Source organism: Hyaena hyaena, unplaced genomic scaffold, assembly GCF_003009895.1.
Source record: "Hyaena hyaena isolate Hyena2069 unplaced genomic scaffold, ASM300989v1 scaffold_58, whole genome shotgun sequence".
Classification (NCBI taxonomy): Eukaryota; Metazoa; Chordata; class Mammalia; order Carnivora; family Hyaenidae; genus Hyaena; species Hyaena hyaena.
Window position 1 is genome coordinate 1,581,933 of NW_024080689.1, and position 27,707 is coordinate 1,609,639.

The 27,707-nt window shown below is 53.1% G+C and overlaps 1 protein-coding gene and 1 pseudogene across 1 annotated transcript; one reads left to right on the top strand and one right to left on the bottom strand.

The window, feature by feature from the left end:
• Window positions 1-4,161: 4,161 nt before the first annotated feature.
• On the top strand, window positions 4,162-25,666 carry LOC120231456 (myosin-3). Its single transcript, XM_039231628.1, has 39 exons — window positions 4,162-4,365; window positions 5,440-5,583; window positions 6,019-6,175; window positions 6,575-6,602; window positions 7,132-7,240; window positions 8,316-8,408; window positions 9,183-9,246; window positions 9,321-9,419; window positions 10,201-10,304; window positions 10,391-10,529; window positions 11,153-11,271; window positions 11,354-11,503; window positions 12,245-12,415; window positions 12,518-12,824; window positions 12,940-13,010; window positions 13,593-13,680; window positions 13,765-13,882; window positions 14,282-14,405; window positions 14,495-14,631; window positions 14,719-14,974; window positions 15,167-15,409; window positions 15,501-15,677; window positions 15,787-15,932; window positions 16,013-16,103; window positions 16,502-16,891; window positions 16,994-17,120; window positions 18,538-18,656; window positions 18,836-19,032; window positions 19,659-19,842; window positions 20,488-20,653; window positions 20,893-21,017; window positions 22,334-22,642; window positions 22,767-22,970; window positions 23,054-23,179; window positions 24,101-24,271; window positions 24,359-24,463; window positions 24,626-24,721; window positions 24,829-24,966; window positions 25,513-25,666. The coding sequence occupies exons 1-39, from the start codon at window positions 4,162-4,164 to the stop codon at window positions 25,537-25,539; spliced, it is 5,823 nt and encodes a 1,940-aa protein (XP_039087559.1). The 3' UTR covers window positions 25,540-25,666.
• Window positions 17,959-18,077, bottom strand: LOC120231485 (annotated as a pseudogene).
• Window positions 25,667-27,707: the final 2,041 nt, after the last annotated feature.

Sequence of the window (27,707 nt, forward strand, 5' to 3'; positions counted from 1 at the left end):
TTAGAGAAAGAGAGAGCACAAATGGGAGAGAGGAGCAGAGAGAGAATGAGAGAGAGAGAGAGAGAGAGAGAGAGAGAGAGAGGATCCCAAGCAGGCTCCACGCCCAGCACAGAGTGCAACTCAGGGCTCAATCCCACAACGCTGGGACCATGACCTGAGCCAAAATCAAGAGTCACACGCTCAATTCACTGAGCCACCCGGGTGCCCCCCTAATGTCTAATTTTTAAGCTGTTTTCTGCACAGGTGGCTCTTCTGTCACTTCTGTGCTCCCGGGAGCTCCTCCTGGAGAGCTGAGTCCATCCCTGACTCACATTCTCTTCCCTACAGCCCCCTGCCTCCTCATTCCACGTCCTCACATGCGGATAGGGCGTGTTTAGCGAATGGCCTGTCCAGCCATTCAGCTGACACTTCAGATCCTATGATCACGGACGTGATGGGGAGAAGGGAGAAAGGCTGGGTGATTCTGGAAAAGCTGGGGTTGGAGGCCACTGACATTTTAGAGCGTGTGACGAGTGCTCGTTCACAAGGCCCTCGAGGGAATCCTGCGTGGAATACGGCCCCTCAAGTTTCCTGGAGGTGGGTATGGATATGGTCGGACAGAGAGATGGCTACATGGGTGGCTACAAAAAGGAAACCCCGAAGCCCCACAAAGTCCCTCCCAGGCACTGTGGATGCTTGAGAAGGAACAGCAAGCACCCACCCCCAGCACGGCCCACCCTGCCTGCGCACGACCCAGAGGCGGCCAGCGCCCCTGTCATGGGTGCTCAGCCCCCTAGTCTCACTGGAGATGGTCCTAATCCTAACCTGACCTCCCGAGGAGATGGCCAGCCGATAGCAAAGGGATTTGGACTGACGTGTCACCGAGCAGGCAGGACAGGCCCCAAGGGGACCTCAGTCCCTGGAGGCAAGCACAGACACTGGGAGGCCAGTGCTCTCTCCCCAGAGGAAGTGGGGCTGCAAGGACGGGGGTCCCAGTCAAAACTGGAGAGAAGGACCAGGGAAACACAGCGTCCCAGACAGCTGGTGCAGCAGGCAGGCAACTCTCTGGCCTGGCGGCCACTGTCAATTATGTTACTACAATCTGAAATTGCCCAAATCTTGAAAACAGCAGACTCATCAGGTAGAATAGAAACCCACTCAGTGTAAGGCTGCATTTGCCATTTCCTCTGTATGGTCCTGATGTGCCCCGTACAGAGACCAGCATACAGTGGGTGTTTAACTATTGTCCCTTCATCACGGGGACTGGGGCCCAGCTTCCCCTTCCCTACTGCACGCCTCTCTGCATAGATTCCTTGTCCGGGCTCAGGATGGGAGAGTTGCCAGGTGGCAATTCCTATTCTCAAGTGGGAACAGGGACCCAGTTTGGGCTACAATTAACCGCAGGATGCCCACTGGGCCACCCTCCCAATGGTTTGGCTGGAGGGAAGAAGGGGGCAAGTGAAGGGGAAAAAAAGTAGGGAAATGGGGGAAATTTTCAAATATACCCTTACTCTTTTTTTTTTAAGTTTATTTTTTTAATTTTTTAAAATGTTTTATTTATTTCTGAGAGGAAGAGAGAGAGAGACAGCGTGAGCAGGGAAGGGTCAGAGAGAGAAGGAGACACAGAATCTGAAACAGGCTCCAGGCTCTGGGCTGTCAGCACAGAGCCCGACGTGGGGCTCGAACTCACAGACAATGAGATCATGACCTGAGCCGAAGTTGGCCACTTAACCGACTGAGCCACCCAAGCGCCCCTTATTTATTTTGAGAGAGAGAAGGGTCAGATAGAGAATCCCAAGCAGGCTCCAAACTGTCAGCGCAGAGCCCAACATGGGACTCAAACTCAGAACCGTAAGATCAGGACTGAGCCGAAATCAAGAGTCCGACGCTTAACCGACTGAGGCCCCCCTGGGCCCCAAATACACCCTGACTCTTGTCCTGAGGTTTTAATTTTCCAACCTCGATTTGGAAACACCCGCATGTGTCAGACAGCCCCCCCCGGCCCCCCCTGCAGGCCTCCTGCTCCCCCACACCCCCCACCCAGGCCGGCAGCTGGTCCTCCCTGGTTAGTAATGTATCTTAATAACAGTGGGCCCTTAAGCAGCTGTTGCTGAGAATCCTGGGGCCGGAATAGCTCCCTGGAATTCATGTACTCGGTGGTCCTACTGAGGCTTCAAAAAGGATTAAGTTAAAAACAATCCTAATAGGGCAGAAAGTTACACAGTAAAGGGAAGGGGGTGGCGGAGGAATTACCATTATCGGCGTTGTTCTTGGTATTGTTACCTGCACAAACTCTACCGTCGCACAGCCCTGTCCCAGCCCTGTGTTGTGACAAAAGTCTCGCTCACAGTTCCCAGAGGATTTTAATTTTTCATTCCCTTGCCTAGCGGCGGGATGGGCTGTGCTCTGGCCCCAGGGCCGGGCTCCCCCTGACGGCCGAGCGCCAGCAGCCTGTGGACCGGGCCCTCTGCGGCCAGATGACAGGTTCCAGCCCCGCGAGCGGGGCGGTGCCAGCCCCAAGCTCAGGGAAAGGCATCTCAAACTTCCAACGTCCACAGCTGGAAAATGGTGACAGACCCTGCTCATTTCTATATATACCTTTCCCTTGGCAACGACCAAAAAAAACGTGAGGAAGGAGCTGGTTCTCGGCCCCAGGTGTCGGTCACTCTTTCCAAATATAGAGAAGGGCTGAGCCGTGGGCTTGGCGGGGGGCCTATAAAAGCCCAGGAGGCAGCAGCCCCTCTGTAGCTGCCTCTCTCCCGGGCGGAGGTAAGTCACAGCGCCCCTCCTGCGGCCCCTTTTCCGTCTCTGCGCCCCGGGGGACACCGGCTCCGAGTGGCCAGGCACTGGTACATGGCCCTGTCGGGCTTTGGGAAGAAATGAGTTAGATGTGGCGCTCGATCTCTCTGGACCAAGTGGCCATCCGCCTCTGCCCCCAGCAAGCCACCAAAGCAGGGTCCTTCCACCTCCGGACTCCCCCGTTGACCTTGTCATTGAGCGCTCTCTTGGGCAGGAACCCGCGGCACCCGCCATGGATGGTGGCCTGTCCGCCGCGGGTGGCTGTACTCCCCTGGCCTCTGATCCATGCAGACGGCCAGCGGGACTCGGCACCTTCCCTGCCCTCGCCTTGCCCACCTGGGCTGTGTGTCTGTCCGGTGCCCTGTGCCCTCAAGGCCATGCTGGCTATGTGGCAATGACCCAGTGTCAGGGACTTCTCTCTGCTCATAGAAGTCGAGGAGGCCTGCCCCTATAGGACCACACGCTCCCCAACAGGGATGTTGACCTTGTGCTGCTGGCAGGGGCCCGATTTGGGGGAAGCTGGGGTTTTTACCGCCTGATGGCTGACTTGTGGGTCACGTCCCACCTGCTCCTCCAGCTGCCTCTGGGGCAAGGCCCTTCTTAAGTTATGTGTCTTGAAGTCTTAGTTAGTTCTCCCATCAAGAGCCGTTTCAAAGCCAAACCGGATGCTCCCACGTGCCCTGACTTTTCCTTTTGCGTATTTATTGCAGGTCATCAGATTTTCCACGGCCGTGGTTTCCTGCTGCCTTCCTGTGGGTGTAACTCTGCAGGTAAGAAAGATCCGGGCCCCTTGCGGTTGGAAGGCTCCAGGTAAATCAAGGTTACCAGTTCCTCCTGCCGCCCGGTGGCCTTGAGGGCTCAGAGCCAAGAGAGCTCAGACAAGCACAACTTAAGCTAGAGAGGAACCTTCCAGACGGATGCTGGCATCTGATGCCACTTCTGGTCTTAGCAATCGACGGGAGCAAAGGCTGGCTTCCTTTGTGTGAGGAGGTGGCCACCGTGAATCCAAATGGCCCCCAAATTCCTTAGCTGTCTGCCACTTAGCACACTCCCTTTGAAGAATGCAGTTTATTTTTTATGGTGTTTATTTGTAAAGCTTCCCTCAGCAACACCACCGGGGCTTTGCAGAAGACGAAAGTGAGGTCTGGAGAGCCGAACTCACCCCTGGGGCCCTTTCCCAACCAAGCCTCAATGAGTCGGGAGCTTGGATTTCCTGTGCTCCGTGCACCTTGTGCAGAGACCCCAGGGGCAAATATGGGCGCATTTGATTTTCAGAGCCCCGGGTCCGTGGGTGGAGCCCCAGGGAGAGGGGTGGGACGTGGGCCTAGAACTCATTGGGGTCCCCTCCCGGGCTCACCCGCCGGTCCCCCTTCCAGTGGCACCATGAGTAGCGACACTGAGATGGAAGTGTTCGGCATCGCCGCTCCTTTCCTTCGGAAGTCGGAAAAGGAGAGGATCGAGGCTCAGAACCAGCCCTTTGATGCCAAAACCTACTGCTTTGTGGTCGACTCGAAGGAGGAATACGCGAAGGGGAGGATTAAGAGCACTCAGGATGGGAAGGTCACGGTGGAAACCGAAGACAACCGGGTAAGCCTCGCGCGTGCCCCCTGCAGGCCGCTGGGCCCTCTGTCACCCTCCCCCCCCCCGCCCCGGTCCCAGGGTCTGTACCCCTGGCAGTGCCCCCATGATTTCCCTGGCGTCCCCAGAGAAAGCCTAGTGACGCTGGCCCGGGGTTGCTGGGCGGGAGAAGAACCAGGCTGTGGCAGATTAAAGCAATTCGTGTTCAGGAGCCCTTGCTAGTGTTCACATCCCTCTAAGGGCCTCGCAAGGGTGTGGGGTTGGGAGTCCAAGAGCCAGAAGGCCTCCTTTAGTAAAACTCTCTCCTTTGGAAGCCTGGGTTTCCCGACCTCCTTCTAGAGGTAGCCATCTGAGGAAGTATGGGAAGTATGAAGCACGGAAAGTGGGCAGGGGGTCTTGGTGGACCCCAGGCTCCATGTGAAATGGCAGCCTCCCTCTATGTGGCCTACTACATTATGGCCCAGAACATTGTGGGGGCGCTGGGAGAAATTCTGGACTTCACTCCTTTCTGGAATCGAGACCGGAAGAATTGGAAATGTTCCGAGAAAAGTTTAAAAGAAAATTAAAAGGAGAACGAGAAAATCTGAAAGAGAAGAGGAAATAGTGTCACTGGGCTGGGGAGAGGAAAACGGGCACTGAGAATCGTCCTTCGATGCCACCACACACTGGGGCTCCGGGAAGGTGGCTCTTGGGATGTGTCAGACGGCGGAGCTGAGAGCAGGTCTGCAAGGTGGCAGGGAACGTGAGAGCCAGACATAACTGAGACGGTCTGCACCCGTCACAAGGGGGGCAGGTGCACGGGATGGTTTCAGTAGATCCCAGCTTGGAGGCAGGAGAAGGTAGGTTCCCCGCCCGCCCGCCTTGCCCAGAGATGGGGCCACTGCAGAGACCAAAAGGCACAATCCCTGAGTGACAGAAGCAACCACATGCTGTCGCTGCCCCGTCTTCTCCCGCTGTCAGAGGGGCCTCTTCCCCAGGGCTTGCCCCTTGGGAGCCGGGCTCTTTGTGGGATCCAGACAGATACCTGCAGGGGCCAAAACGCACAGGGGACCCCACGTAGTCCTTGTACGTCTTCCCACGCAGACCCTGGTGGTCAAGCCCGAGGACGTGTATGCCATGAACCCCCCCAAGTTCGACCGGATCGAGGACATGGCCATGCTGACACACCTGAACGAGCCAGCAGTGCTATACAACCTCAAAGACCGGTACACCTCCTGGATGATCTACGTGAGCGACCCGCTTCCTGGGGCCTCTGATGGTGTTGGGGGGGGGCGCGGGTGGAGACAGTGTGGGTAACAGCATCAGAAAGACTAGTGTTTGAGTAAGCTGTCCAAAAAAAGAGGGGATACGGGAGGAAAGGATGAGGGAAGACAGCAGGTGTCGGAGGAAGAGGGGATTAGGAAGAGAAGCCGGAAGCGGGGAGGGAGGGAAGCCAGGGGCAGGAAAGCCAGGCTGAGCTCCGGGTCTGGGCGGGGCCCCTTGCCGGAGGGCCAGCAGCTCCCCTCTGACTGTCAGTCATCTGCCCCATCTATAAAGAGAAATCAGTCTCTACAAGTTTAGTGTATACAAGTTTAGCATAAAGAAAGTGAGATAAAGATAAAAGCAAAGGCTTTTATACACACACACACACACACACACACACGTTGTTTTTACACTTCACAGACCTACTCGGGCCTCTTCTGTGTCACCGTGAACCCCTACAAGTGGCTGCCGGTGTACAACCCCGAGGTGGTGGAGGGCTACCGAGGCAAGAAGCGCCAGGAAGCCCCACCCCACATCTTCTCCATCTCAGACAACGCCTATCAGTTCATGCTGACGGGTGCGTCTGTGGGAGAACGGGGGGGAGGCTGGAGTGCAGGGAGGAGGGTAGAGGGGCTTAGGCTGAAAGGGGCCAGATCCTTTAGGGCCTTGCAGCTGCCCTGCTAGGGAGTTTGGGTTGAATGCAAGCAATGGGTAAACCCTATGAAAGTGACATGTTTGCGGAGCAAAAATGAAGATCGGCAATTTCACATGGTCCAACCCAGTTGGATGAGAAGCCACTGGCTGGTTTGAAGCAGAGCCTTGGCCTCCGAGGCTTACTGTCAAAGAGGAGGCTCTTCGAGCCGCACCTGGGACCCCACAAAATGCTACAGGCCAGAGGACCAGCCTAGCGAACCCGGACACGCTGGGGAAGCTCCTTCCGCTGCCATCAACTCTGTTTTATTTTCTCCTCCCGCAGACCGTGAAAACCAGTCCATTCTGATCACGTAAGTGTCACGGCCGTGGCTCTTGGCCTCCAATGCAGGACGCAAAGATCCCTGGGGTGGGGCTCCTGGACGGCTCAGACTGTTAAGCGTCTGACTCTTGATTTTGGCTCAGGTCATGATCTCATGGTTCATGGGTTCAAGCCCCACATTGAGCTCTACCCTGACAGCGCAGAGCCTGCTTGGGATCCTCTCTCTCCCTCTCTGTCTGTCCCTTCCCTGCACTCTCTCTCGCAAAATAAGTAAAGAAACTTTTTAAAAAATTAAAAACAGAAAGTACCTAAAGGAGAGTCTGTGATAAAAAAGACGGAGATGGGGATGCACAAGAGGGTGTGTGCAAGGCCCCAGGAAACCGGAATCCCCCTCTGCTGGGGCAGCTCAATGGGGACCAGCCTTCCCTGGGGCCTCTGCTTCCTCGAGTCCAGGCCTCTACGAGTCCAGCGTACGTCCAGGCCTCTGTGTGGCATCTTGGAGAGGCAGTTTATACTAATAGGACATGTTTCTCTTTCTCTCTTGGGGTCACAACAAACAGCGGAGAATCCGGGGCAGGGAAGACTGTGAACACCAAAAGGGTCATCCAGTACTTTGCAACAATTGCAGCCACTGGAGACTTGGCCAAGAAGAAGGACTCCAAGATGAAGGTATAGGGAAGGGGAGGGGTTTGCCATACTCCTGCTTGTGACCTTGGCCTCAGCTTCGCAGCGAGGGGCGTGGGGAGGCCACGCTCCCCTCTCTTCAAGGCATGGAGGGTGGGCTTGGACTTGAAGTCCTCAGAGAGCCCGTGACTGCAGACAACCCAGTGTGGGGTCGATCTTACCCAACCAGATCCTGTGATTTCCTACAAAACAGGGCTGCAAGGCTTAACTGCGGGAGGTCATTTTCTTTTTTGATTTTTTAAAATGTTATTTATTTTTGAGAGAGAGAGACAGAGACAGAGAGGGAGAGGGCAGAGAGAGAGGGAGACACAGAATCCGAAGCAGGCTCCAGGCTCCGTGCTGTCTGCACAGAGCCCAATGCAGCGCTTAAACTCACACACCGTGAGATCATGACCTGAGCTGAAGTCAGATGCTTAACTGACTGAGCCACCCAGGTGCCAGGAGAGCTTTTTCTTTTTATGGCAGAATCATATACACCAATTTAGGAAAACTGTAGCCACATGTGCTTTTCCAAACAAATAGATGACAACAGCACAAAATGGATGCAGATGATGCAACTAACTGCAGAACCAAGGGACTGAATGAAGCATTATGGGAATTTTACATCAAGACACCCACGTGTACCCAAGTACAGCAAAACCTTGGTTTGCGAGCATAGTTCGCTGGGGAAACATGCTTGTAATCCAAAGCACTCGTATATCAAAGCGAATTTCAAGAACCATTGGCTCAGTTGTGATCATGTAACATTGGGCGTCACGTACCACTCGTATTGCAAGACATCGCTCATTTATCAAGTTAAAATTTATTCAAAGTGTTTGCTTATCTTGCAGAATACTCGCAGACCAAATTACTCTCAATCCAAGGCTTTACCGTATTACAAAACAGTGAGAGGGTGTGAGGTGGGCCATGTTGAGGATTTGGTTGGTGCCTGAACTGGAAAAGTCAGGGAGGAAGGGACGGGCTCTGCCCTGGACAGCAAGCGGGGGTGGGAGTGACAGAGCTGGGGAGCAGTATCCCCTGCCCTCTGCAGCGTCCCCCTCCCCCTGATTCCTTGCCTCAGGGGACGCTGGAAGACCAAATCATCAGTGCCAACCCGTTGCTGGAGGCTTTCGGGAATGCCAAGACCGTGAGGAACGACAACTCGTCTCGCTTTGTGAGTCTGAGTTCGGCTAAGCTGGGGTTTTCTCTGGGGCCCCCAGGAGAGGCAAGCTTCCTGCCCTCGCAGGGGCAACGGGCTGTGGAGGGGACCTGGGGAGACAGGCAATGATGGAATGAAACACAGCAACCAGACCGTTTCGGATAATGATGCTAGACAAATGGGGCGTGTGGTGGAGTGACTGGGGGCAGGATCTCCTTTAGACAGAAATGGCAGAAAAGGCATCTGGGGGGGTCTGGCCCAAGAACCTCAAGATCTTCTGGATGAGAAAGGACAAAGGGAAACGCGAGCATACTCTCTGGGGCTGGGGAAGGCCTTGTGTAGTCAGGGGACCTGAGAGAGACCCCATGGTGGCAGCAAGGTGGGCAGGAGGTGGGTCCCAAGTGGTAAGGGAAGAGGAAGACAGAGGTCGGGTCACGTGGAGCCCACAAGAAGCTCCTGAGGAAGCTAGGAAGCTAGGAATAAGCTAGCTCATTCAGGAAGCTACTGAGGGATTCTGTAAGCAGGGAAGTGATATGGTTTGATTTGCATCTTGGAAAAAAAATCACTCTGTTACTTTATGACTAGATGGGGTGGGGGCCGTTTGGAGGAAATGTGGAGCAAAGGGCATGAAAGAAAGGAGGGCCCTCAAACTAGACAGAGAAGGGAGAAGGAAACATACCTAACTTTAAGTAGGGGCGGAAAGGTCGTGTTCACACTGCCCAAGAGACTAGCGGGAACACTTGGAACCACTTAGACCCTGGTGTCTGTTCCCCGCCCCCTCCCCCACAGGGCAAGTTCATCCGAATCCATTTTGGAACCACCGGGAAGCTGGCCTCTGCAGATATTGAAACTTGTAAGTAGATTACAGACAGGTGGATCGGGGTGGAGGGGCCAGTTTGGAAAACAGTGCCATGTCTGTGTTCGTAGATCTGCTGGAAAAATCAAGAGTGACCTTCCAGCTGAAGGCTGAGAGGAGCTATCACATCTTCTACCAGATTCTCTCAAATAAGAAGCCTGAGCTCATAGGTGAGGCCCCTGGGGCTCTGACGTCACTGGACCAGACAAGTTGCACTGTACACAGGGGACCTAGGCAGCCAACAGAAGAAGTTTGTTTTAGGAATGGATGCGGCTATTTTGACAGTGATGTGTCAATTTGGGGGGGAAACAAAAACAGAAAACAGTGGACAGAACAAGACTAAACCCTGACTGAATTTGGCGCTGGTTCCAAAACGCCTTCTCAACTAAGCATTTAATAGTCCTTTCGCGCCCCCTAGTGGTGCTGACGTAGAATCCAACTTCTCCCCAAACACAGGCACCAGGCTACAGGGTATTCACCTGGTCCTTGTCCGGCACCCAACAGAGGCTTAGGTGAACAGGGTCTTTGCTCATTGGCTGTGCTTGGTCCCAGGTCAGGAAACAGGCTGCAGCCTTCCAATGGGTTTTGGAAAACCGCCTGTGCTTCCCCTCCCTGGGGGCTCCTCTCCTGACCCCCACTAAGCCAGTTTTCTGTATTAAATTTTCTCAACCTACGCCGATATGCACCTTTCATGTGCAAGGCAAGAGACCTTCAATGCTCTGGCTGGGGCTCCTGAACCACGTTGCCTGGCAGGCTGCAGAGTGCTGCCTGGGCTTTCAATGTTCAGCCACAGCCTGAGTCGTGGGAAGCTGTTGAAGACATTGCTAATTCTAAACTCAGTCTGGGCTCCAGCAGTGAGAGTCTCAGCCCAGGGTCTAGGGGCTCAAATCCACCGGGTGGATGTTCGCTTTGCACCTGGGGCACCTCTTGATGTGGAACCTGTCATTGCAGAGCTGCTCCTTATTACAACCAACCCTTACGACTACCCGTTCATCAGCCAGGGTGAAATCCTGGTGGCCAGCATTGACGACGCCGAGGAGCTGCTGGCTACGGACGTAAGTAGGATGGAGGCAATACGTGCAGGGTGTCCCTCCTCCATCATGAGTGTCCGCGGACTAACATGCTGTTCTTTGAATGCCAGAGCGCCATCGACATCCTGGGCTTCACCCCAGAAGAGAAGTCTGGACTCTATAAGCTGACAGGCGCCGTGATGCATTATGGGAACATGAAATTCAAGCAGAAGCAGCGGGAAGAGCAGGCGGAGCCAGACGGCACCGAAGGTACAAAATCACCAAAACAGGACCTATGCCCGAGCTGGGCGGGGCGTCACCGAGATCATTTGATGCCTCATTTGAAAGCAATTAATCCTTCCACCTGGAGAGGTGAACCTCTCTGGGGCTCTGATGCCTAGTGTTACCACCCCTCCATTTGCTGAATCACTGGAATGGGCTTGTTTCCGAGGCAAGGAGACATGACCAGGGCTCTCCGGAACCCAGTCCTGCCTTTTCGTAAAACCTATCGTATCCTCTGACTCACTTAACTTCCATTGGCCACATACAAGCAGTTTAAAGACATGGAACGTGGGGCGCCTGGGTGGCTCAGTCGGTTGAGCGTCCGACTTCCGCTCACATCTTGATCTCATAGTACATGGGCTCGAGCCCCGCATTGGGCTCTGTGCTGACAGCTCAGGGCCTGGAGCCTGCTTCAGATTCTGCGTGTGTGTCTCTCTCTGCCCCTTCCCCGTGCTCTCTCAAAAATAAATAAATGTTCAAAAAAATTAAAGATATGGAGCGTGAAACAAAACAAACTTCGCCGAGCTTTGAAACATCTGGATGATTTTCAGAGTGGTTCTTCTACTTTGCCAAGCATGAGGGGTATCCGTCTGTCTTTCTTTTCCTGACAGTGGCCGACAAAACAGCCTATCTAATGGGCCTGAACTCTTCAGACCTCCTGAAGGCTTTGTGCTTCCCCAGAGTGAAAGTTGGGAATGAGTACGTTACCAAAGGTCAAACCGTGGACCAGGTAAGTGGCTGCTTAGAGGCTGGGAGAGACACGGGCACCCAACGGCCACCACCTGTGACTGCGGTGACCTTTCCTCCAACAGGTCCATCATGCTGTGAACGCCCTTTCCAAATCAGTGTATGAAAAGCTGTTCTTGTGGATGGTCACTCGCATCAACCAGCAACTGGACACAAAGCTGCCGAGACAACACTTCATTGGTGTCTTGGACATTGCGGGCTTTGAGATCTTTGAGGTTTGTGTCCCCGATGTTCACGTCTTCACGTGGCTGTGTGCGGAAGGATGGGTCATCACAGAGCTAGAGGGAACAGGTTAAGGGGAGCAGCCTGTCAGAGCATCAATCCCTGCACAAAACTGTAGGGTGGATCAGGTAGAAGAGAAGTATCCTGTGGGGTGGGGTGGGGTGGGGGGCTGTATACTTTCAAGAGAGGAGGAGACGTGTGACGCATGGAATTTTATAAAGGACATCATAAAATGGGTAAAAGAAAGAGCTCAAATGCAATTACTGGCATAGGAAGAGCCAGCCATATAGAGAAGTTGATAAGCCAGTCATGGGATTTTTACATAAATAGCCTCATGGTTCTAGGTTCTCGTATCGCCATTCGTGAGAGCATCTGTTTTGTGTCTCCAAGAGACACAGGACATGCTGGCTAATGAAAGATGAGCTTGTAGTTTGTAGAGAAAGACAAGGTATGCACTGTACACCGAAGAGTAACTACAGAATAAGCAGACCGTGCTTGGTGCACAGGAGAGATCCGACCATGGAGACTCAGGAGACAGAGAAACACCTTCTAGCTGGAAGTTCAGAGAAGTCTCCATGGTGGAAGAGACGTGATCTGGGCTAGACTTTGAAGAACGTGTCCATGTTGAAGGGATGAATGAGTTGGCAGAGCCTGAGGCAGTGAAGAGGGAGGCTGATGGGTCTTTGGTTTTCAAAGTCTAACTCTGCATGTGAATGCTGTATTTCGGTATTTAGTACAACAGCCTGGAGCAGCTGTGCATCAACTTCACCAACGAGAAGCTGCAGCAGTTCTTCAACCACCACATGTTCGTGCTGGAGCAGGAGGAATACAAGAAAGAGGGCATCGAGTGGACGTTCATCGACTTCGGGATGGACCTGGCTGCCTGCATCGAGCTCATCGAGAAGGTGTCCTGATCTGTCCGCTCAGTAACCTCTTCTCGTCTACTCTGCGGCTCACTGCTGCAGCTCCCATGTACCTAACGTGCATTTTGTTCTGCTTTAATCCAGCCCATGGGCATCTTCTCCATCCTGGAGGAGGAGTGCATGTTCCCCAAGGCCACGGACACCTCCTTCAAGAACAAGCTGTACGACCAGCACTTGGGCAAGTCCAGCAACTTCCAGAAGCCCAAGGTGGTCAAGGGCAGGGCGGAGGCGCACTTCTCGCTGATCCACTATGCGGGCACCGTGGACTACAGTGTCTCAGGCTGGCTAGAGAAGAACAAGGACCCGCTGAACGAGACCGTGGTCGGCCTGTACCAGAAGTCCTCCAACAGGCTCCTGGCGCACCTCTATGCCACCTTTGCTACGGCAGACGGTAACAGACTCCACAGAGCGCCTTGTATCCGTGCTGTCTCCTGCCCTTCGGTTCACAGGCCTGAAAGATCCCTGTAGATCTGATAAAAGTGTGCGCCATCTTTTATGTCTTTCAGCTGACAGCGGAAAGAAGAAAGTTGCCAAGAAGAAGGGTTCTTCTTTCCAAACCGTGTCTGCTCTTTTCAGGGTAAGAAAAATATAAGTTTGTTTGCTTGCAGCTGGTTTAAGCGACTGCAACATGAGCAATGGAGAGGACCCCGGTTTATTCAAGAATAGGAATGTGGTCTTAACCGGATTACGGCTACTCGGCAAGGCTGAGTGGCAGTTTGACAAAACGTAAATATATATACTAATATAATAATTATATAAATATATATACTACGTAAACGAGGTGTAACAAATGTGGGTCCAGAGTTTCATTATCACCTTGTACTGTAAGGAGGTGGGCTAGCTGGCCTGGGGGGTGAGACCTCAGCACAAACTTTCCAAGTGGCCTGAAGGACACAGGCAATAGAATCTCAAGCTCCCTGTGGAGCCAGACGCATTTCTGGAATTGATTTCAGAGAGCATTTTGTACATGCTTAGTCTCTGGCTCACAGTGAAGCAAAAGACTCTTGATCAGTTATTTGCCTCTACCTCTAGCCATTGGGATATTCAAAGAAAGAGTTAAATGATTTCGCCCTTTAGAATTCATGGTAAGTTTAAAATAGATACCTCATTTTTCATTAAGACATATCTCAGCCTGTCAAATGTAAACATTTTCTTTTAGGAAAACCTCAACAAGCTGATGTCAAATTTAAGAACGACTCATCCTCACTTTGTGCGCTGTATAATTCCCAACGAAACCAAAACTCCAGGTAAGACGCTTGCTGGCTCTCTAGACGGTGCCTAGTTTCTAGGAAATCCTGCGTGAAGCTGATGTCTCTCGCCTCTCTTCTCAGGGGCTATGGAACACAGCCTTGTCCTGCACCAGCTGCGCTGTAACGGTGTCCTGGAGGGCATCCGCATCTGTAGGAAGGGATTCCCAAATAGGATTCTCTATGGGGATTTTAAACAGAGGTGTGTGATAAAAATGTTGTATACTCTTCTTGCTGAGGTGTGTAGATGCTGGGATTTGAGAGGGAGAAATACTGGTATGAAAAGGCCCATTTCAACAGAGCGGGTGTGGAGTTTCATGTAAAATAACTGGCCCAATTCCTGGCCAAGTTTGTATACACTTCTTTCTTCCATGTTTCCTCAAGAGCTTGTTTGTATCCAGTATGGCAGAACAAAACCTGCCCTGAAAGTCAGGAGGCTTAGATTTCAGGCCACCACCCAGCAGTGTGACTATGGGCAGGTTTCTCTCCCTCTCTGGACCTTGGCCTTCTTGCCTATTAGAAGGGAGGCCTGAACCAGTTGGTCTCCAAGGTTTACTTCTTGGCTGATGGTCTATGATTGTCTCTGTGTCTACAATGGCAGATACCGAGTGCTGAATGCCAGTGCAATCCCTGAGGGACAATTCATCGACAGCAAGAAGGCTTGTGAGAAGCTGCTGGCATCCATCGATATTGACCACACTCAGTACAAATTTGGACATACCAAGGTAATGCCTCAGCTCTGACAGATGCTGGCCCGTAGTCCCTTTTAGACTTCTCCAGCCCACAGACTCCTAATGCTCTTCTCCCCCGGAAGGTGTTCTTCAAGGCTGGCTTGCTGGGAACCCTGGAAGAAATGCGGGATGACCGCCTGGCCAAACTGATCACCCGGACACAAGCGGTGTGCAGAGGGTTCCTCATGCGTGTGGAATTCCAGAAGATGGTGCAGAGAAGGTCGAGGAGGGTCTCTGTTCAAATGTGAGCCCTTTGGGGAAAGTAGAAGGGGGTCTCCCCTGGAAATAATCAATATTTTCTTTTCAGGGAGTCCATCTTCTGCATCCAGTACAACATCCGCGCCTTCATGAACGTCAAGCACTGGCCCTGGATGAAACTCTTCTTCAAGATCAAGCCGCTCCTCAAGAGCGCGGAGACCGAGAAGGAGATGGCCACCATGAAGGAGGAGTTTCAGAAAACCAAAGACGAGCTCGCCAAGTCGGAGGCGAAAAGGAAGGAACTGGAGGAAAAATTGGTCACTCTGGTACAAGAGAAGAATGACCTGCAAGTCCAAGTGCAAGCTGTATGTGTCTAGAATTTCTTTTAACTTTTCTTGTAGACTTGATCATTTAAAAAACTGGACTTGGGGTGGGATTTTTGCTTTTTAGTTGGGATGCTTCATAATGGACTTCATATATACCAAGGTACTGGAGATGTCACAAACCTTATCTCATCAAAGGAACTCATGGTTCTTTTTTTTTTTTTTCTTTTTAAGGAAAGTGAAAACTTGTTGGATGCAGAGGAAAGGTGTGACCAGCTGATCAAAGCCAAATTCCAGCTGGAGGCCAAGATCAAGGAGGTGACGGAGAGAGCTGAGGATGAGGAGGAGATCAACGCCGAGCTGACGGCCAAGAAGAGGAAACTGGAAGATGAATGTTCAGAGCTCAAGAAAGACATTGACGACCTTGAGCTGACCCTGGCCAAGGTTGAAAAGGAGAAGCATGCCACGGAGAACAAGGTACTCTCTCTCTGTGGGTCTTTCCAGCTTCATGTAGTCCTTGTGAACCCGACTTTATTTCTTCTTCTAATTGCTTGTGGCCACCTCCTAGGTTAAAAACCTTACGGAAGAACTCGCTGGGTTGGATGAAACCATCGCTAAGCTGACCAGGGAGAAGAAGGCCCTCCAAGAGGCCCACCAGCAGACCCTGGATGACCTCCAAGCTGAAGAAGACAAAGTCAACTCCCTGAGCAAAATCAAGAGCAAACTGGAACAGCAAGTCGATGATGTAAGGAAATAGTGCTAATTGGGAGTCCTAGAACTTCAGGCTTGGAAGAACCCCCCAAACCCTCTGGTGCAGAGCATTTGTTCTCAAAAGGATCTGGTATCCTTTTCAGCTGGAAAGCTCCCTAGAACAAGAAAAGAAGCTCCGTGTGGATCTGGAAAGGAACAAAAGGAAGCTGGAGGGAGACTTGAAGCTTGCCCAAGAGTCCATATTGGATCTGGAGAGCGATAAGCAGCAGCTGGATGAGAGGCTCAAGAAGTAGGTCCTGAAACCACTGCTTTCAGTCTTCCAAGTCTCTGGCTATCATGTCTTCACACATTCCACATTTCCCTCCACAGGAAGGATTTCGAATACAGTCAGCTGCAGAGCAAAGTGGAAGATGAGCAGACTCTGGGCCTCCAGTTTCAGAAGAAGATCAAAGAGCTACAGGTAGGAGGCATCCAGGACTTTTCTTTCACATGAAGGTGGCCCACCGTGGGCTGGACACTGCCAGCCGTAAGCCATGGAGAGCAGGCAGGCAGGACCATGGGATTGCCCACCTCATCGGTTTCCTTTCTGCTAGGCTGACCCAGCAGCAATGAGCAGTTCTTCCATAGTTTAAAATAAGATACATAACGAAAGTGTTTGGGGTCAACATGCGGTTGAAGGGACAATATCCTGGGTTGGTCACTGCAGGGGTAATGATCTTGTTGTCGTATTAAAGGAAATGAGCAACAGTGCTGTTCCTCTAGGGGAAGCCTAAACTTTGGTTTATCTAATGAGAATGGAAGCTGGCCCGTGCTTGACATGCAGGGTGAGTCACTCTAGGGACTGACTGCCCTCCACAGGCTCGGATTGAGGAACTGGAAGAAGAGATAGAGGCAGAGCGGGCGACCCGCGCAAAGACAGAGAAACAGCGCAGCGACTACGCCCGGGAACTGGAGGAGCTGAGTGAGAGGCTGGAGGAGGCGGGAGGCGTCACCTCCACCCAGATCGAGCTGAACAAGAAGCGGGAGGCCGAGTTCCAGAAGATGCGCAGGGACCTGGAGGAGGCCACCCTGCAGCACGAAGCCACGGCGGCCACCCTGAGGAAGAAGCACGCGGACAGCATGGCCGAGCTCGGGGAGCAGATAGACAACCTGCAGAGGGTCAAGCAGAAGCTGGAGAAGGAGAAGAGCGAGCTGAAGATGGAGATCGATGACCTGGCCAGCAATGTGGAGAGCGTGTCTAAGTCGAAGGTGCTCGGGCAGGATGGGGCCCAGTGCTTTCGCAGAGAGACACCTCTGGGTCTTTCCGGCTTGAAGACAGACTTGATTCTCTCCCCTTTCTCAATCCTTTAGGCCAATCTGGAGAAAATATGCCGAACTCTGGAGGATCAGTTAAGCGAAGCCAGGGGCAAGAACGAGGAAATTCAAAGGAGCATGAGCGAGCTGGCCACACAGAAGTCCCGTCTGCAGACGGAGGCTGGTGAGCGATGGGATGGGAGGGCCACACCTGGTGGTCGCCTACGGTGGGGGACAACTGGCCAGCAGGAAAGGGCAGCACTGTGTGGGGGAGAACCTCTAGGAAAGTGTATTTTCCGAGAGAAGCAATCAGAATAACCCATTTCGCTTAGGTCATGATCTCACGGTTCGTGGGTTCGAGCCCCGCGTCGGGCTCTGTGCTGACTGCCAGCTCGGAGCCTGGAGCCTGTTTCAGTCTGTGACTCCCTCTCTCTCTGACCCTCCCCTGCTCACACTGTCTCTCTCTCTCTCCTAGAAATAAATTAAAAAAAATATATTAAAAAATAAAAGGAGTCATTCAAAATATCATGAACAGGGGGACCACTGAGAGTTCAGTAAGAACAGGGGTGAAGAGAAGCAGACCTGAGTGAGAAGGGATCCAGAGCATCACTGGTTCTAAATGGCAGACACAGGACTAGAAACGAAGCCCCATGGCTCTTCCACTTCTTGCTGTGTATGAATTCAGACATGTGGTGTGCAGTCAAGTGTTTCAGACAATAGAGCAAGAAACACAGCCAGTTTGTATAGGCTCCTGCTGGGTAGTAGTGGAAATACAGGGAAACATCATCTGGGTCTTTCACCTCGGAAGTGTGCCCCCCACCCCCACCCTAAGCCCTGCTCCTCCAGCCCATCGTCCCAGTGAATCAGTCAATCCTTTGCTAGCAGCCACGACCAAGACAGTGAAGAAAAGAGGCTTAGTTGCCACTTTGTATAATAATCTTAGGAATTTCTTGGGAATTCACCTCTGGAGTGGTAAGGCCTCTCCCCCCACCTCTCCCCTCTTACGTCTGCAGAAGTGTATAAACCTGAACCTACCACATTTACCCAAGAGTCTCCCATCCAAGTACTAACCAGGCCCGACCCTGCTTAGCTTCCGAGATCAGACAAGATCGGGTGCGTTCAGGGTGGTATGGCCATAGACAACATTTTCCCAAGAGTCTAACCTCAAATTACTAGGTGTAAAGTCCTAAGGAGGCACTATTTCTCTTTCATGGCAAACCAACAAACAGCTGGAAACAAAAGCCACTGGAGGTTCTGATGGGTGTTTTTAGGTGGCAATGTTTTTTTTTTTAATTTGTTTAATGTTTAATTTTTGAGAGAGAGAGAGAAAGAGAGCAAGTAGGGGAGGGGCAGAGGGAGAGGGAGACACAGAATCTGAAGCAGCTCCAGGCTCCGAGCTGTCAACACAGAGCCCGACGCAGGGATTGTGTCTTTGGTTTCCTTTCCATGGACGCCTCTCTTCTCCCCCGAGAAAGGATCACACCTGATCACTTACTCTCTCCCCAGATCTTAGCACAGTGCCTTACACACAGTAGGAACTTGACGAATGAATGAATGAAAAAAAAAAAGAATAAGATGAAAACATTTCCTTCTGGACACAGGTGAGCTGAGTCGTCAATTGGAAGAAAAGGAAAGCATAGTGTCCCAGCTTTCCAGGAGCAAGCAGGCATTTACCCAGCAAATAGAAGAGCTCAAGAGGCAGTTAGAGGAAGAAAGTAAGGTAGGAAGTTGAGGGAGTGTGTCCTCGATCCCCCCGTCCGTAACCATCACCACCTGCGGGGAAACACGGCAACTTGACTCAGGAGGCGATGGTGGCAGGGATGCACTTGGATGGGGTCACGGCGCAAGACACCAAACTGCTCATCCACTGGGGGCTCTCCCCGTTCCTGACTCTCGCAGGCCAAGAACGCGCTGGCCCACGCGCTGCAGTCCTCCCGCCACGACTGTGACCTGCTGCGGGAACAGTACGAGGAGGAGCAGGAGGGCAAGGCCGAGCTGCAGAGGGCGCTGTCCAAGGCCAACAGCGAGGTGGCCCAGTGGAGGACCAAATACGAGACGGACGCCATCCAGCGCACAGAGGAGCTGGAGGAGGCCAAGTACACCACTCCATTTGCCTTTAGGGGAATGAGAACTTTCCAATGATTCCGATAGAGGTCACTGACTTCATAACTGTGTGCTTGGGAATGGCTTTGTTACATGACTAGGTGTTCCCTCACCTCTTTTTTTTTTTTTTTAATGCTTATTTATTTTTGAGAGAGAGAGAGAGAGAGAGAGACAGAGCATGAGCATGAGCATGAGCAGGGGAGGGGCAGAGAGAGAGGGAGACACAGAATCTGAAGCAGGCTCCAGGCTCTGAGCTGTCAGCACAGAGCCCAATGTGGGGCTTGAACTCTGAGACCATGAGATCATGATGTGAGCTGAAGACGGATGCTTAACCTATTGAGCCCCCCCAGGCGCCCCTTCCCTCACCTCTTTTAATGTGGCCCAGCACGTGCCATTGGAGGGATCTGGTGGCAGCACATTAAGACAAACAACCTTGATCTTTGTTGGAGATGAGGCAGGTTATTGATCGCTCCGCTTTAGCAGACAGGAAATTCTCCTGGGCTCATGGAAGCAGGTGGCTGTTGGAGTCACACAGATGAGTGCTTCCAACGTGATGAATAGTGATGTTCAAGAGGATTGAGCTTTAAATAGCATCTGCTTCTCTTTCATATTCTTTAAGGAAAAAACTTGCTCAGCGCCTTCAAGACTCCGAGGAACAGGTTGAGGCCGTGAATGCGAAATGTGCCTCCTTGGAGAAGACCAAGCAGAGGCTGCAAGGAGAAGTCGAGGATCTGATGGTGGATGTGGAAAGGGCCAACTCAATGGCCGCCGCTCTGGACAAGAAGCAGAGAAACTTTGACAAGGTGTGGGGTCAGCACCACGCAAGCCGCACGCTTGATGCAGGGACTCCCTCCTCCTGGAAGGAGGACACTGGGTCCCAGTCCTGACTTGCCCCCCCCCCCCCACGCTGGTGTTTCCTCCTGTGGAAAATGAAACGGGCACGGGCTGGGGGTGGAGGTCCCTCCCAGGCATTCTGAGGGTAGACAAACCAGTTGCTACAGTGTTGTTCTGTTCTAGACTCTGTTCCCCACACTGCTGGTGTGTGTGTAGGGGGGGGAGGGGAGCTGACACGACAGAATTTGACTCAGGTCCCTTCGGGAGGCTCTCTGGAAGCCTCTCTTTTAGTATGACATTAAGGTTGACTTGAACCAAAGTTTTAAGGAAATCTTTAGAAGTTCAAGGCCACTCTCCTATTAAGAAAAGGGCAGAGAATTCCTTCTCAAAGGATCCATGTGCTTTTAGAGATGGCGACCGTTGCTGAAATGTTACTGATCTTGAGTATATTTGTGGGAAGAAATCCCCACTAGTCGGGTAATCAGGAACGAGAAGCAAAGGCAAGAGACGCCGAATGAAGCCCCAGTCCCCAGCTGGGCCACCTGCACGCTTCTGTTTAGTTGGGGGCCTGGAGAAGAGCTGAGGAAGGGGACGCTTCCCCGCCTGTGTTCTAGGTGCTAGCAGAGTGGAAAACCAAGTGCGAGGAGAGCCAGACCGAGCTGGAGGCTTCTCTGAAGGAGTCCCGGTCCTTGAGCACCGAGCTCTTCAAACTGAAGAACGCCTACGAGGAAGCCTTGGATCAACTTGAGACCGTGAAACGAGAGAACAAGAATTTGGAACGTAAGCCGCTCAGGACAGCCTGCTGGCTCCCTTCGCGCTGTCGCCGGGGCGGGCGTGGCTTGGGGACGCAAATCCTTCAGCGCGTGTCCAGCAAGCGTTCGTCGCTGGCGGGGGTGACTGTGAATATGGTGGCTTATCTCCGGGAATCAGCCACCTTAGAACCACGACGGGCTGGTTGCAGGGCCCCCGCAAGCCTGTGCCCAGGTACTCACGTGCAACCCAAACTGATTTCTTTGCAGAGGAGATAGCAGACCTCACGGAACAAATTGCTGAAAATGGGAAGACCATCCATGAACTGGAGAAATCCAGGAAGCAGATCGAGCTGGAAAAGGCAGACATCCAGCTGGCCCTTGAGGAAGCGGAGGTGAGCAGACGCGGGGCAGGCAGTGGCGGGGACACAGCCCCGACCGGGGCGCCCACCAGCCTCACCCCGTGGCTCCCTTCCTGTCTCTGTCAAGCCACAATCCTGATGCCGGCTCCTTCCCTCTCCACCGGCATGACATGACCCCTGTGGACTATCTTGGATTTTCTGGGGACAAATCATTACATCACAATAGGTCTGAAAGTGAGATCTTGCAGAATCTTAGATGAATTTTTTTTTATTTTTTTTACAAATAGTTTATTGTCAAGTTGGTTTCCATATAACACCCAGTGCTCATCCCCACAAGCGCCCTCCTCCATGCCCATCACCCCCCTTCCCCTCCCCCCAAACCCATCAGTCCTCAGTTTGTTCTCAACATTCAAGAGTCTCTCATGGTTTGCCTCCCTCCCTCTCCCCAACTATTTCCCCCCTTCTTCTCCCCCATGGATGGACCTTGAGGGTGTTATGCTGAGCGAAATAAGTCAGGCAGAGAAGGACAAATACCATATGTTTGCACGTATAGGAGGATTAGGAGGAACTTAACGGAGGACCACGGGGGAATCTTGGATGAATTTAAAGTAACCATGAGGTGCTTTATGCTCCTAAGGGACAGGATGATTTCAATGTTATTACTGTTTGATTGGATAGTAAAAAACAAACAGCAGTGAGACAGGTATGTGGTTTCTGCACTGAAGTGAAAAATGGAATTTTTTATTTTTATTTTTTTTTTAATGTAACTTATTGTCAAATTGGCTAACATAGAGTGTGTAAAGTATGCTCTTGGCTTTGGGGGCAGATTCCCATGGTTCATCGCTTATTTACAACACCCAGTGCTCATCCCCACAAGTGCCCTCCTCCATGCCATCACCCCCCTTCCCCTCTCCCCCACCCCCATCAACCCTCAGTTTGTTCTCTGTATTTAAGAGTCTCTTACGGTTTGCCTCCCTCCCTCTCTGTAACTATTTTCCCCCTTCTCCCCCATGGTCTTCCGCTCAGTTTCTCAAGATCCGCATATGAGTGAAGACATATGAGAACCTGTATTTCTCTGACTGACTTATTTCACTCAGCACAATACCATCCATTTCCATCCACGTTGCTGCAAATGGCAGGGTTTCATTCTTCCTCGTTGCCAAGTAGTATTCCATTGTGTGCATAGACCACATCTTCTTTACCCGTTTATCCACTGATGGACATTTAGTTTCTTTAAAAAGGGAATTATTTAAAAGACAGTTTTTGAATACTGCTGAGTTACACTAATGAAACGCCCCCGCAAAGGGTGGTGTAGCGGGGCACTATTTCTGTGTTTTTCTTCTTCCAAGGCCGCCCTTGAGCACGAAGAGGCCAAGATCCTCCGCATCCAGCTTGAACTGACACAGGTGAAATCGGAAATCGACAGGAAGATCGCCGAGAAAGACGAAGAGATCGAGCAGCTGAAGAGAAACTACCAGAGGACGGTGGAGACCATGCAGAGCGCCCTGGACGCTGAAGTGCGCAGCAGGAACGAGGCCATCAGGCTCAAGAAGAAGATGGAGGGGGACCTGAACGAAATCGAGGTCCAACTGAGCCACGCCAACCGGCAGGCTGCCGAGACCCTCAAGCACCTCCGGAGCGTCCAGGGACAGCTCAAGGTGGGAGGCGGCTCGTTGGCGGGAAAGCCTCTCCCGTCCGCAGGCGCTCCGAGACGTTGCCTACCTAGACTCGGGGCCCTAACGCCTCGATGCCAAGCAGCCTTTGCCTTTACCTCCCGGCCAGGACACGCAGCTGCACCTGGACGACGCGCTCCGGGGCCAGGAGGACCTGAAGGAGCAGCTGGCCATGGTGGAGCGCAGGGCCAACCTGCTGCAGGCCGAGGTCGAGGAGCTGCGGGCGTCCCTGGAGCAGACGGAGCGGGCTCGGAAGCTGGCCGAGCAGGAGCTCCTGGACGCCAACGAGAGGGTGCAGCTGCTGCACACCCAGGTGCGGGACGCGCGGGCGGGCAGAGGCGCAGGGGCCCGGGCCTGACCCGCGCCGGGTAACCCCGCCCCTCCTGTGCAACCTAGAACACCAGCCTCATCCACACCAAGAAGAAGCTGGAGACGGACCTCACGCAGCTCCAGAGCGAGGTCGAAGATGCCAGCAGGGACGCAAGGAATGCGGAAGAGAAGGCCAAGAAGGCCATCACAGACGTAAGGCTCTCCCCTCCTGTCCCTGTGAGGCGGCCAGAACTGCGGTTCATTCAAGCCCCTCCCCCTCCCGAGCCTGAGACTGTTCCCACCGGACGCAGAGTTCCTCCCCCCCACCCCCCCCCCCCCCCCGCCGGGGGGACACGTGGGTGCATTCTGCTCCCAAGCTGCAATCCGCCTCCCCTTCATCCGACTCAGCACGTCCCCTCCCACACATTTAAAAGGCCAGTATGATAAATAACGGGGATTGGGAAAAAAAAAAAAGCCTAGAAAGGATTAGTGTCCCTCTCTAAGGCCCACAGGGAGAGATGCTTCAACATCTCCTTCAACATCTGACTTACTGCACACATGAAAATGAGACTCTTAGATGTCAGTACGTCACCAAAGGTCACCTGGCCTGGCCTGAAGCTGGCGTCCCTCCCACCCAACTTGCCTTGAGCAGGCGTGTCCCCGCCAGACACAGCTCCCACAGCGCCACCTGCTGCCTGGCGGGGACCACTGCAGCTCTTCTGCTCACCGGCGCCTCCATTCCCTCCCCGCCGTCCCTTGAGCTCCCGATCCCCAAACCTGCACTGCTGGGTACCACCTCGGTCTTCTCCAGGTCTCAGGTTCCTTTGAAAACATACACTGGTGATAATGAAGCAAAGAATTCCCAGGGGAAGCGGGGAAAGGCCCAGGGAGGCCAGTGCAAGAAAGGGAAGAGATCATCTTCCATCCAGTCCACGGAGGTTGTGTTTGTCGGGTTACTGTCTGTACCTGGAATAGCTCTTCTGCTCCTTTGTGGAAGGGCGGGCTCAAGCACTGCCTCGCCCGTTGTCCTCTATCTCTAGCGCGGCTCTGGTCCTTGGGTACCCAGGTTTCGAGCTCCAGGGCACCTGACCTCCGTATGCACCTTAGCGGGCTTATGCTGTGATGCAATTACAGGCGGCCATGATGGCCGAGGAGCTGAAGAAGGAGCAGGACACCAGCGCCCACCTGGAGCGGATGAAGAAGAACCTGGAGCAGACGGTGAAGGACCTTCAGCACCGTCTGGACGAGGCCGAGCAGCTGGCCCTGAAGGGCGGGAAGAAGCAGATCCAGAAGCTGGAGACGCGGGTGCCTGCGGGATGAACCCCGGGTTGAGCCCCTGGCCCCAGCCCCTTGTTCTCCAGCCCCACACCGACTTCCCACCTGTTCCCCCAGATCCGGGAGCTGGAGTTTGAGCTCGAGGGGGAGCAGAAGAAGAACACGGAGTCTGTCAAGGGCCTGAGGAAATATGAGCGGCGGGTCAAAGAGTTAACTTACCAGGTAAGTGAAGGGAAGCCCAACAGGCATTTTCCCTGTAAAGCGCAGACGCCGCCCTGGGTCCCGGCTCCAGAGTACAGGAAGAAACCCAGTGCCCGGGAAAAACCTGGCCAGACCTCGGGCACCCCTGGCCCTCCTCTGGCCACTCTCTGTCCTCGCTTTCAGAGTGAAGAGGACAGGAAGAACGTGCTGCGGCTGCAGGATCTGGTGGATAGGCTCCAAGTGAAAGTCAAATCCTACAAGCGGCAGGCCGAGGAGGCTGTAAGTCAGGCCCACGCTGTGATTCCCAGCAGACGCTGGCCTGTCCCTCACAGTGAGCTTAGGACAGGCGCACACTCACCTTCCCTGCCCGGGCTCTTTGGTTTCAGGACGAGCAGGCCAACGCGCATCTCACCAAATTCCGCAAAGCTCAGCACGAGCTCGAGGAGGCGGAGGAACGTGCGGATATTGCAGAATCTCAAGTCAACAAGCTTCGCGCCAAGACCCGCGACTTCACCTCCAGCAGGGTGAGTGGTCCCCACGGGCGCCAGACGGAGAAGAGCGGGTGTCTGCGGGGGGGGGGGGCGGCTCCGGGGCCCCCTGGGAATGCAGCGACGCAGACACTTTTGAGCCGGACAGAGCCTTGGAGGACCCCCTACTTTAGAACTGGTCAGCCTCAGGCACAGCAAAGGAAGGGATCTGCCTAAAGGCATTTAGCTAAGAAGAGCCTCACTGCAACACAAGTTGCACTAAAACACCATCCAGCGGAGGAAGGGGCGGTTTCCCGCTGAGATCTTTCCGTCGCCCTCTGCTGGGCCGGTCTTCAGTCGCTGCGCCTGCAGGAGACTAACCACAGGCACCAAGCCCCCGAGGATGGGGCTTGTTCTCGGGGGCCAGTTTCTCAGGCTGTAGGGTGACTTCTGACATGGATGCAATCGTGCGTTCTCCTGAATATCCTGTGTCCTCCTGGAAACACCCAAGCGCGAGCACGTCCCCGATGCTTGCAGGGAGAGGGGTCAGGAGGAAATGTCTCTGCCGTCCGATGTAACTTGGAATGCCCCCTTTCCTTCCAGATGGTGGTCCATGAGAGTGAAGAGTGAGCGACCCTCTTCTGGGACAGGGCAGAAAATATGCACAATGTGTATTTTCATGGTTCCTGGCCATGACGGTTAATTCCCATGGACTGCTTCTTCTCTCACATTAAACTTTGCTGCGTTTTCAACTTGAGGCTGTTTCACTGTATTTGTTTTCTCTCTCCTGTGTGGAAACGGTTCATCGCTTGGTGATTTCTGTGCCCGGTGTTGAAATCTCCATAGGCAGATGGCTTGACAAACTCCTCTGACGTGTGTATTTGGGGACAGAGGGAAATTGCTTTTATTTATTGTTTGTTTGTTTATAAAAGAATTTTTAATGTTTATCTTTGAGAGAGAGAGTGTGTGTGTATGTGTGTGTGTGTGTGTGTGTGTGTGTGTGTGTGAGCAGGGGAGAGGCAGAGAGAGAGAGAGGGAGACACAGAATCAGAAGCAGGCTCCAGGCTCCGAACTGTCAGCACAGAGCCCAACACGGGGTTTGAACCCACGAACCACGAGATCATGACCTGAGCTGAAGTCAGAGGCTTAACTGACTCAGCCACCCAGGCGCCCCAAGATTGCTTTTAAATGTGAGATCAGGTCATAAAGAAAAGATAGTCCTAGATTAACCACTGCTTTGGCAGGGGGAGAAGAACGGGGGAGGGTTTGTTAAAAGAGTTGCCCCTTGATATGATGTGAGGGCAACACAAAGGTTCAGGGTGGGAAGCCCTGCTGAGTAGGGTTACAGGGCAAGGGACAGAGTCCCCCCTCTAGGTCCTGTCAGGAAGGGCCCTGGCGAAGGCTAGCTGGGCAGTCCCCCACGCAGGCGCCGTGTGAACTGTCGGCCACACACAAATGAATGAGCTAGGGTCGGGCCTCTCCAGGAGCTCAGTCTTCATCTCCCACCGAGTCCCTGGCTCCGTCTGCTTGACTTCAAAGCCGCACAGCAGAAAACCTCACCCTTTACCCAGAGTAAACCTGTCTTTACCTTAAGAGAGAGAAAAATGGCAGGAAGTCACAACTCTTTGGCTGAGCTGCTGCTGGAAATAGTGCCTTCCGACCTGGAATCATCCGTTTCTTGTCATAATTAAACTTATCAGAAATAGTTGCCAAGTTCCCTTCTCTGTCCAATCCTAGAGGATGAGGGGAGACTCAGTGGGCGGCAAAGGCCCAGCGGGGAGCTCCCTTCAGGACCCAGCGTGGAGTTTAGCGCTCCAAGGATCTGTCGCTAGAAAGAAGGCCGATATAATGTCAGACTTGGCATGTCAGTGCTTTCAGAGAATTTTGTCTCGAAGACCGTGTCTCTTCGACTTGCTTTCCATACTTCCTGGGAACACTGGGACTGCAAAGGGTTGTGGCTCCCTGGGGTGGCAGCTGCCGGGAGGAAGTCACAATGGGAGCAAGTCCTGTGGGGACCCAGGCCCGAGGCTGGACTGAAAGGCCGGCGGTGGCTCAGAGCCGCTCAGAAGGGATAAGGGCTTACAGATGGCCTCCCGGGGCGGGGGGTCCCCGGAAGCACACGGTCTCTCGGTGTCGGACGGGTAAACACAGAAGACGCAAAACAGGAACGTCACAATTGTGACATGGATCATGAGCCCCTGACGGCTGCGGCTAGTGGCGTTACAAAACCGCAGACAACCGACATGATGCGCCTCCTGACGGAAGAGCACGGCCCTGCCCGCGGAGAATTCCTGCCCCACGGTCCAACCTGGGCGCGCTGACCACGAGCTTACAGGAAATGCAGGGGACGGGGACCCGAGACCCATAAACTCCAGGATGTGGGGGACTCAACGGGAAAAAAAATCCAGGTTTCTCAACCAATAAATTGCAAGGAAAAAATACATAAAAGAAGTGGAGGGAGAACTATAGATTAAAAGATATTTAACAGACCTGTCCACCAAGACCACTGCATGTGCCTCGTGAGGGACACACACACACACACACACACACGCCTCCCAGTTGGTGAAATTTGAATATTGACTGGATATTTGATAGTGTCATGGGGTTCTTGTTCATTTTCGAGGTATAATGTGATATTATGATTATGTTTTCTGAAATAGTCCTTATAAAAATACATACTAAAATACTTATAGATAAGAAAGGAAGAGGGAAGGGAGGAAGGAAGACATAATGGAAGGAAGGAAGGGAGGGAGAGAGGAAGGAAGGGAGGAGGAAAGGGAGGGAGGAGGGAAGGGAGG